Below are 11,042 nucleotides of genomic sequence, written 5' to 3' on the forward strand. Positions count from 1 at the left end.
GTGTGTGTGTGTATGTGTGTTTCTTTGTGCTGTATCGCTCTCTTACTGGTACCCAAGGGGCGCGGAGGGGGATCGATCCCCGTATTCCGCTTGTAATGGGAAATCTATAGATGATCAGCAATAGCCAGAAGGAAAGGTGGTGAGGAAGAGAAGGTAGAGCACGGTTCAGGGTGAAAGGAGAGATGGATGAGTTCCCAAAGGTCACGGATGAAGGGAGTTGTTCAGCACTGGATTGGTCGATATTTGGCGCTTGGCCGACGTTTAGGACGAAATCATAATCACCAACCTCCAGAAGTCACAGTAGTTTCAAACACAGAATGATGATATATCTACTGAGATCAATTAGTCATGTTGACCCTGAAACACTGAGCTATGGGTCACAGGGAAAGTGTAGTTCCATAAATACATCCGTCATCTTCCGCTTACCCAAGATTCTCAGGGTGGCAGGCTCAAAAGGGAAACTGCTTAGCAAAGCTCTTCAGTCACTCATAGAGGATCTTAAAACCTTCTCAGATCAGAAGAAAGGTAGAAGAAAGTGTCAGAAGAAAGTCCATCCTGCACGTTGTCAAACTGCAACAGAATCTCTAAAAGGAGCCATCATCTGAACTCCACCTTACCTGTAAGGCTTGTCCCAGCCACTCTATGGAGGAAGCTCAATCAGAAGCTTTGCTACCTACTGGCTCTCACCTTTCTTTACCTGGACAGACCAAAACAGCATGGGCGTAGCTACACAAGACCCTAATCTTTCTGTCCATCTCCAGCCCCATCCTCCCATCATTCATGAGCACCAACATACTTGAACTCCTGTGCTTCAGGCGGTACCTGACCCTCAACCTTGAGGGTCAGTGAGCATTTGCAACTGCAAATTTCCTTCTAAGCCTCCCAGAATATTTGTAGGAATTTGAAAACTTTCTGTGAAAAGCCTAATCACACATATAGGTTGACGAAACTCTAAGGGATCACAGCTGCAGAGTTTGAGATTAATCCTCTGCTGACCTTAGATGGTTTGCGGTCAGCGATTTAGCCCCCCGTCATCTGTAAGTATGAGCCAGTGATGGACAGCTGAAGAAAGGCAGTGAAGCATGAGGACAGGAGGAAGAGACGTACGGTTTGTTTTGGGGCTAGATTGAAGATGGCAGACCCTGCAGATCTGCTGGGATTCCGCTCACAGCATCTAGTTAATATTTCAGAGGCACTTACGGTTTATTAGAGTCCCCTTTGAGGATGGGAGAGAGACGGGACATTGGAGTGTGTGTGCCCTCCACTCCTACTTCCTTTCTGCTTCTGTGCGTCGTCGAGACAAGAAACCGACAGGCGTCTGACTCTTCATTGTCTGGGAGACAGGGATTTAGTGGGTTTCTTTGCTCCGCGAGTAGAAAATTAGGAGAAAATAAAACGAGATACAGTAGAGAGGGGAAAGTCATCTCAGCTGAAAGCCCCCCAAGTGTCTAACTCCAGCCAAGTTTGGTTTGCAGATATTCGGGAACAGCTGTTGCTGCATTATCTGCAAAAACAAAATAAATCAGACATCCAGGGTTCTGCCGCAAGCCAAATTTTGGTCAATCTCATGCTGTAACTAAAAAATACTTTCAAGAGAGTTTGGCAAACAAGATTTTGGCTGCTGATTTAACACAATCTAGAAGAAGAGCAATGAGGAGTGTACCAGCAGGTGTTCATAGGACTCTAAGTGACCCAGAAGAGCTCATATGGTCCCAAAGGCTGGTACGGAGACATAATAATGTGCACACATATGGTCTATCGATACTAGACTTCTGTTTGGCCGCAATGAGGTACTGTCGGCTGGAGGAAATGTCCCTGGTCGCCAGCAAACAGCAAAGGTGTGAAAGGCAATTAGTTGCTTTGACGCAGGGGCACTGTGATATATGAGAGCAGAAGAAGAGAAGACATGTCTGGACCGGTGCAGAATTACCGGCCCCTGAGGGGTTTTAGTTTCCTTAACCCCTTTCCCTCTGTTCCAACTAGTCCCCAAAGGGGAAACCATGGAGGGTGAAGCAGTTGCCTTATTATGGCTCCCTCAAAGAGGGGCCAGTCGGGAAGACCCCAGACAGACCGCCAGACATACGAGGGGAATGGATGGTGGTGTCAGACAGAACGGGGCGGAGTTTGCTTCAAAACAAGCCCTAATGGAATCTGGACCTGTCTCCTCGAATGTGCGACTGCCGTATCATGCGCGCCTTTCGCGGGTCTGCGAGCGCACGCGTGCGCCGGCGATTTGTGTGCAACGTCCTGGAATGTGTTCAAGTGCGCGCGCGTGTGTGTGTGTGTGTGTGTGTGTGTGTGTGTGTGTGTGTGTGTGTGTGTGTGAGAGAGGCAGACGGCGGGGCTCTCGCGCGTCAGGCCCTCATACATGTATTCATCAGAGCCTGGGGAGAGGCTGAGCGAACAGGTCAATAATCACATCTGAGGAACACTCACTCGCTGACGCTAATCCACGACAGGAGAGAGGGAGAGACAGAAAGAAGGATAAAGACCCACTCCAAAATCAATTAAAACCTAATTAGGCTCTCAGCTCTTTCACGGGCCTTTTATCCCCGGAGTTGGAGATACGCCATTCAGTGTATGCGTGCGCGCCCGTGTTTGCCTATATCGCCGCGTTGTGCGCTTGTTTGCATGAGTGGTGTGTGCTTGTTGGCACGCTCCTGAATGCTGTTTTCCCCAAGCATGTGTCAGTTACAGCCTTAAGCATTAGGGATAGCGGTGGCTCTCACAGACTCACTGTGGGAGCCTGGCACTAAAGCCTCTACGATCGCCTCTGTAATGCAGGATTACAAGCAGGGCATGTATAAGAGTATTGGACAACAGCTTCTTTAGCCACAAGCGTTAGTGCTACTCAGGCCCAAAACTTCAAATCCTCAAACTGCCTGTGACATGAGGACTTAACCACGTCTGGTTGTGATTAAAGCCGGTTTGTTTATCACAGTGCAAGGACAAACCAATTCCTTAATTAGCCTGCAGAGGCGGAGATTTCCAGATTCCTAGCCTATGCTAGGTGCATCTCACAGCTCCTATTGTCGAAATCAAAGCGTTGTCATTGTGAACTCTTCTCCAATGTTTCCAGAACTATTTTCTTGTATTATGCTTCTGCCCTCTCCATATTTTCCTCCGCAGTGCTGACAACAGTTGCAACATTTCCGGCTCATCTCAGCCATTTAGTGTTCCAGTCTTCACCTTTGCATGTGCCACCGTGACCCAGATTAATGTGCTGGGATTATCCCTCGATCAGCAGTCTTAGTTTGAATGCTCAGCACTGGAGTCGATGCGCTGCAAGAGCGAGATAGCTAAGAAAAAAAAAAAGGAGATTAGTGACTCTTCTTAATCCGGGTTTTATTTCAAGCTGGAACTACAAAAGCCATCTTAGCGTTCAGATGCCACAAGCAACCACAGGCTTGAGCTGATTGCCATGTCTCAGCATACCCTGAATGCTTTTCGCGTTAAAAGCAGCAGCAAGAACATTAGCAAAGATACTGGTTTTAAATATGTGCTTGAGCCCAGAAATGCCTGTAATGCTTTGTCAGCACCAAACAGCTCATCACGCTAATTAGCAAGATAGCGGCGACCCTGTTGTTCCTTGACAGCTTTGTCACACGAACTAATTCAGACAAGTGTGTTTGCACGTCTGCACGTTTGGAGGGCGCTCTCGGTTAGCTGCAAGGCTCCTGCAGCGATGCACTTAGCAACACGGGAAAATACAACATGAGGACTGAGGAGACACTCGTACCAGGAAAGGGAGGTGGCACCACGGAGACACAAATGGAAAGAAAATGAATCAGTCTTGCAACTAGAAAGTCATCAACATGCTCATTTGGTGGAAAATCAAACAGGTTGTTTAGAGAAAATAAGAGGTATAAAAGTGAGTCTAATAGTCTGCGAAAAGAGCGTAATTATTCAGATAAATTATACTGAACCTTGCATTAAATAGCACTTAAGCACCAGCTTGCCACCAAACAAGAATTAAAAACATTCCTCCCTGTTCCAATGCTGACCAAACCCCAAATTAGGATGCTAAAAGCTGGCACTCTGAAGCATTTCATGGTCCCAAAAGGGATACCTTTCAATCCAGTAAAGACAACACTTATTTATGAAGATGAATAAATAAAAAGGTGAAAATTTCGACCATTTTCAGAGTAAAAAAAAAAAAAAAAAAAAAGACCAACACTGCAACCTACGTTTACAGAAAATCTTTCTGTTGCAACTCATTAATGAGCCAATCAGCAACAAGGCTTGGGAAAGTTTGCACTTGTGCGCCAAACTTTTAGTTATTTTTGATGGATCCTAATTTTCACAGCTTTTTTTCCCCATTCACCTCAATATTACATCCTTTGTACCTAAGAGTGCAGCATTGAAAAGTTCACACTCCAAACTGGGATGTTTCTGCACCTTTCTTCTTGACAAAAAAATTTCAGTCCAACCTTTCCGAGACACCGCAAAGTATCCAAAATTCCTGCTGCACATATTAAATGTCGGGAAAGTTACAGGGATGAAGTATTTCATCTCATAAATCAGTTCCATACATACTACTGTACAGTATCTCTGTGTGATTATGTTCCTTTTTCTGTTTGAATGCATGGATTTATGAAAGTAGTTCCCAAATCCCGGAGTTGTTTTTTCCTCCCCCCAACTTGTAACCAGAACATGTTGTGCCAAACACCCCAGTGTGAGTTATGACCTCCGAGTCGAATCAAACGCGCTACAAAATGAAAACACATTAGCAAAAAACATTTGTGGTCCATTAAAACCTTTCTGTTTTTGGAGCTATGCCTGGCAGAGTTGAAGCGCGCTCAACCAAACACAGCGTGCTCTCAAAAGTAGAAAGGCCCAAAAAAGGATGAAAAAGTCCAACGCGAACCAAATCTTCATGTTGTTTCAATCAGTGATGCTGACATACGGAATGGTACACAGAGCTATGAGCTAATTCAGGATTAGCCAGGTGCGCACTGTCTCTCTTTGTCTCCCTCTCTTTCATACACACTTAAACCCACACACACACACGCGCGCGAGCTGACAGATAAGAATTTGCTTTCATCGTTCGGGGTCAGTTGGTCGGTCAGAGCTCAATGAAGAACTGAGAAAACAAACATGCGGAAGCTAATCAGAACCAAGTTTGGTGCCGATGCTCAGCGGTGCTCACCTCTTGATTTTTTCATGAGCTTCAACCATCTATTTTTACTCCTCTTATTAATGAATCTATCCAGCTGTCTGTTTGCCCGCGTCCTCTGCCTCCGAGTTGACAGACACTCACTAAAATATGTCCTGTTTGAAATACAGCCCTCCCTCCATTTTCTTTCCTGTGATCCAATATTCAGGGATTTGGGGATTGTTCACCCCGAGCTGTCATCAAAGAGATCTGAGCGTGCCGTCCCGAGCAAAAACTGGGTCAGAAGAGCTACATTTATTGAATCCATCTGTGGGGAGACAACACAGTTTATTTCTCCCCGTGATTGGTTGTATTCCTAAATTCAGGGACTCTATCATGAAAGTGATCTCAGGTCAACACCTGTCTGGATTTCATTACCTCAAATTCCTAACTACCCCATCACTTTTTTGTTGACATTCCTGCTACAAACTGAATGCAGTGCTAACTTTTTAGGCAAACGATTGTGAGAAAACGCTAAAAGAAACCGTTTCTAACCTGTTTGGGCTTTTTTTTGTTGTTGTTTTGCTCAGGTATGACTTCATAGAGATCCGCGATGGGACCTCAGAAACCGCTGATGTTTTGGGTCGACACTGCAGCAACATCGCCCCGCCGCCCATCATCTCGTCTGGGCCCTTGATCCAGATCAGATTCGTCTCAGATTATGCCCATCAGGGCGCGGGGTTCTCTCTACGCTACGAGATCTTTAAAACAGGTGAGGAAATGATGATCTGTGGGACCCAAAGACCTGGATTCACTGCCCCCCAATTTATATTAGCAGAAGCCAAATGGATATGATCAGACAAAGAGAAGAAAGCAAACTACCTTTAAGACATGGAGTATGTAAGGAATGCTCTTTAATTGGCGCAACGTCCGCTTCTTCTGGGAAGATGAGGAAGTCTGGACGTGGAAGGCTGTGGTGGGATGATGGAGAGAGCTCTGGGGTTACTTCAGAGTTAGACCGAAGGTTAAAGGTTTATAGGTAAGAAGCTGAAGCGGGGAGATTGATGGGGATGAGTTTGAGCTGAAATGGGATTCTCTCAAAGTGGGCAAAGTGCAGGCAAGGTTGGAGTAGATTTGTTTTGGCCGTTTGGGTGTGTTTGCTGTAGTGGTCGCAGTGGCAGAAGAGGTTAAATGGCCTTCGGAGCTGCAAGATTTATGTTCAAGTGAGCGCACTTTTTGCAGCATTTCAGCTTGCTCCCGAATCGTTTTGCTTCCAACATGTGTCTTGATTTAAGCACAAAAAAATGGAAAGAGGAAGAGCTGGGGGCGAAGGAAATCGACTAAGCATTCCTCTTATCACAAGTTATCGCCTCCCACCTTTGAGAAAAATCTCTCTTGTTTGTGTCAAACGACTGTGACCCAGATTTGTCGTTCAGCTCCGTTACCAGGGCCACCGCCTCGAACCCCAATGATGCTTTAGCTCAGATTGCATCTGTCTCACGCGCGCAGACATGGATAGAGGATGGGGGATGCGGTTGCTATAGCTTTAATAAGATCCTGGTCGAAATTCTGGGGCTATAAGAGATTGTGTCAGTGTGCGAGCACATGTAGGTGTGTGTGGGTGGTTTTGCTCGGCTCGTTGTGTGAGATTCTGCCTGTATATGTGGAGGTGGCGTGATAGCTGCACACGAGAGACAGGAAAAACAACCAAGACGAGGGACGGTTGGGGAATTGCTCGCCAGACCGGAGAGGAAGGGAGGACGTCAGAGAGTGAAAACGTATTCAGGATGCGTGATTGAGGCCAAGTGTTAATTACGACAGCTCCGCCGCCTGCACCCTCTCGCTCATCATGGCTGTTTGTCTGTCTGTGGCAGGTCTGGGTTGCAGGTTTCTACTGAACACCTTGCAGCTTCTGTCGGGTAAAACCAGGATCCTTCCTTAGCGAGGGGTGTTAACTCAGCCCAACTGGAGGAACCAAAATAAAATTCAATCACGTTTACTAAAAGAAAAAAATGCTATCCTGTCCAACCTGGCTGTGTGCAAAAAAAAAGGTAACAGGATCGTTTTACTTCAGCCATACTATTTGATTTTCAAGGCCTGTTTGAGGTCATCCCACAGAACCTCAAACAGATTTAAGTCTGGGCTTTGACTAGGCCACTCCAAACCTTTTCATTTTGGTTTACCAGCAGAGCCTTCTGTGCTGTTCTGTCTTCTTTTGTGACCTGCTTGGTAAATCGTTGATGCTCCCTTAGAATGACGTTGGTCAACCAGTGACTCCTGGAAAGGATCTTCACTGTTCTCTCCAGGTTTGTTCAACCGGTTCACTCGAGTGGTTCGGTTTCTCATCTGTTTTTGAATTTCTTTACCTCGGGACGTGACGTGTTGCTTTTTCAGATCGTTAAGCCTACTTCGTCTTGTCAGACAGGTTCTGATTGTGACTTCTTGATTCTCTACGTCTGGAAGCAATCAAGCTGGAAGAACATGATTCGAACACTTGATAGCAGCCGTTGCCGCCAAGGGTGGCACAACTAGTCTTAGTGGGAAATTAAATTTTCGCATGCGGTCAAGCTAATTTGGACAACTTCTTTCCTCTCAATTAAGGAAGTTAATAATTGGAAAACGACATTTTGTATTTATTTGGGTTACATTTGTGTGATATTAAAATTTGATTGACAATGAGAAACATTTAAGTGTGACAAAAAGAAAACTCCAAGAGCAGTTTTCGAAAAATACTGCATTTCGTACATCCATAATTCCAGTACGTTTAAAGGGCAACAGTATGAGGGGTGTGTTTATGGGTCTGTATGTGTTTTTAAAGGGTGCGTCCAGAGATGGATATCAGAGCACACAGCTGGGAGATGTGTGTTTGTGTTCAGCTTCCTCCCCCGTCCTGAACAGACACCACTCTGTCTCAGAGTCAGACCGTGTGTGTCTGGTTTTGATTGCGTGGGTGCGTGTGTGTGTGTGTGTGTGTGTGTGTGGATGTGTGTGTTTGTGCTTTCTGTGCTGTGAGCTAATGATACAGCGGCTTGTTTCCATTTTGTTCATTGAAGCCCGTTACATAAGCAGGGACTATAGCTACTCCAGGGATTTTTCAGTCGGATGAGGCAGGAGCTTGTGTTGACCTGTGTGTGTGTGTGTGTGTGTGTGTGTGTGTGTGTGCGTGTGTGTGTGTGTGTGTGTGTGTTATTGGGTACAGTAACACAAATTACTTCCACTGAGGAGGATCAGTAGTCGACCTATGACTTTCTCCCCCCCAGCACTGTGCCTCTTGAGGGGAGACGGTGAGGTGTTTTCCCTCCAAAGCAACATCCTTTCCTTTGGACAAAGGAATAGTTCAGGGTTTTTCAAGTGAGGATCTAATTACAGGTTACAAGCAGCTAATATCATACCTGCTGCAGGTAACTCTTCTACATCTTTATCTGCTTTGAATTCAGATTAGCAGGTTCGGGAGCCTGAATGCAACTGCTTGTTTAGGAGCTAAGACCAAAGCAGACCTCTGCCATATTAAAACCCGATCCCTTGAGCTAAAATCCGAGAAGACCTAAGACCCCCCTCTAAAAATGCTTATTACATTGCCTATTTCATAGTTTAACCCCAAATGTAGATTAATATCAATTAATGCGCACAGTTGAAATTCTGTGTAACATTGACTGTCTTCCTGGTTTCCGTTTATGGGGTCTACAGTCAATCATCACCAAGGAAAACAATGTCAAGTAGCATTGTGCCTAACGAAGCCGTCTTCCCAAGATTCATCTTCTTTGTAATACTTTTGAAAAAATCTGCAAACATTCAAAATTTCTGTGAATAATTTGAAGTTACGTTCCACTGAAAAATACGCAAGTAGGTGATTTCGCGACTGGAATCATTTTAAAAGGGGAAAAAAAAGAGGTAACTGTGAAAAAATTGTGGAAAAGATAAGAACTATAACAGCTGCTTTACTTTACATTAGTTACTCTGACAGTACAAAATGGTGCAACACAAAAGTGATCCGTAAAGTTGCATTTTTCAGTCACTTTATCTTCTTGATAAAAGTTGATATTATAACTGCTCTTGACTTTTTGACTGAACCTCACTTTAAAAATGCTGAACTATCCCTTTAAAGCTTCTGTCCAGTAAAAGGGTACAGTAAAAGCCCCTTCCCTCCTCCCCCTTATTGTTGTGGCCTACTTTAGTCCTACCCATGCGTGCTTAACCCTTTGTTCATCGCATCCCATGTGCCTCTCAGACATTTTAACATACACGCGGTCACGTGCTACTGATGCTGTTACCACGGCTACAGAGGGAAGACTAGGAGAGCAAGCCCCCATTTTCCCTGGTGCCCCACTAGCACGATGGGGAGCATCACATCACAGCCAATCCAGAGTTAAGACGGTCAGAGAGCACCTAAGGGCGTTGGGTCTCCTCCGTGACCGCTGCCGACCGTGGCGTCTGCGGGGTCGCAGTGGGAGTGGGAGCGGAGCCTAAGGCAGGACCCCCCATCTACTGGAGCTCCAGCCAAAACACTGACTCCATGTGTATTTTCTGATGCTATCTACTTGATTGGACGCCGTCCCCTTTGCGTCAGTCCTGGCCGTTACCATATTCCTGATTGTGGAGTTGTTTATTCCTGAAATGCCCAAGTCACCCTGGTGCTGAAATTACACTCAAGCAATTAACTGGCAAAGGTGATTAAGCAGGGCAGATCGGTGATGGGGAAAAGCTTGATGTAGAATGAAACGAGAGACCTGATCGGAAAGTGAGAGAAGGGGTTTCGTCTCAAACAGACGGAAGCTGAGAAGGATTGTTTTTAATTTTGTGTGTATATTCTTTGAGGAATTTCACTCTAAAAAAAAAAAAAAGCTGCTCTGCTCGAGGTCTAAATTAGTGCCAAAACCAAGGCATGCCAAGAACGTTGTTTTCCTTTTTTTTTTCTTTATTTGTAGCTATTTCTTGTTCCCAATGTTTCGTTGTTGTTGTTGTGGATTTTCCACCCTAACCGCCTCCACCTCCCCCCCATCCCCCCACCACATTTTGCACAGCGCCTCTTGGGTTACACATTTCCGCACGCACCCATCCCTTCCTCACGCAGCTCTGGAGAGAATCTCTTCAATGAAACCTTGAACCAAGTGGTGCTGCATGAGAGGCGTGTCTTGTGTTTGAGCAGTGGATGTTTGTCAGACAGGGAGGTAGGGGCAGTTTTGATGTGCGGCGGCAGAGGTGAGCTCCTCAGACGAGACAGGGAGCTGGATATGGGTGAAAAGTGAAGAAGTGATGGAGAAGATGAGAGACGACGACAGGAGGAGGAGGAGGAGGAGAGATGGGGGATTACCCCGACACAACATGTGGAGCTGCTGCTGGACGAGGCCACTCATGTGAAAGAAACGAGTGGTTTCTACCCAGCAACCCGCCCTCCGTCGTCTCCCCTCTCTCCGCCACACTGACACACTCACACCATGACCTCCCGCTCGCTGCCAGGAGACGTCTCCTGCCAAATGGCAGCTCATGGTGCGGCGCAAAGCACCGACCGGCGGCCTGCGAGTGACAGGCATGTGTGTGTATGTGTGTGTGTGTGTGTGTGTGTGTGTGTGTGTCTGGCTCAGCCGTGGGTCAAGACATGTCAGGGAAACTTGTTTTTAGCATGTTCATTGGCTGCGAACTAATAAGTGGGGCTACTCATGCATACACGCACAGACGACGACATGTAAGGCGGCCAGCTCAGGCGGGCGCACTGGAGTCAAGCTGTGCTCAGATTGAGGAGTTTTTTTTTCTCCCTTCATGGTGACCCAGTAAGAATCTGAGGTAGTGTGTTACTGTGTCTAAGACACACACACACACACGCACACACACCCCCCCACCCACACACACACCCACACACACACGCACACACTTAGCACAGAAAGATGAGAGTAGACACCTAATAGTGTAGCCAGTGGCGTAGCAAACTATTGAAAAGGTCAGGCGGTGG

General features: G+C 46.2%; 1 protein-coding gene across 3 annotated transcripts in view; it reads left to right on the forward strand.

The window, feature by feature from the left end:
* nrp2a (neuropilin 2a) overlaps positions 1-11,042 on the forward strand; it is a 68,486-nt gene that overhangs the window by 14,402 nt on the left and 43,042 nt on the right. For all 3 annotated transcript variants that reach the window (XM_016678115.1, XM_007565311.2, XM_007565312.2), the window contains exon 3: positions 5,686-5,867. In XM_016678115.1, coding sequence (XP_016533601.1) covers positions 5,686-5,867 — 182 coding nt within the window. The remainder of the gene's footprint in view (positions 1-5,685; positions 5,868-11,042) is intronic.

Source organism: Poecilia formosa, unplaced genomic scaffold (assembly GCF_000485575.1).
Source record: "Poecilia formosa unplaced genomic scaffold, Poecilia_formosa-5.1.2 Scaffold174, whole genome shotgun sequence".
In the NCBI taxonomy this organism is placed as follows: domain Eukaryota; kingdom Metazoa; phylum Chordata; class Actinopteri; order Cyprinodontiformes; family Poeciliidae; genus Poecilia; species Poecilia formosa.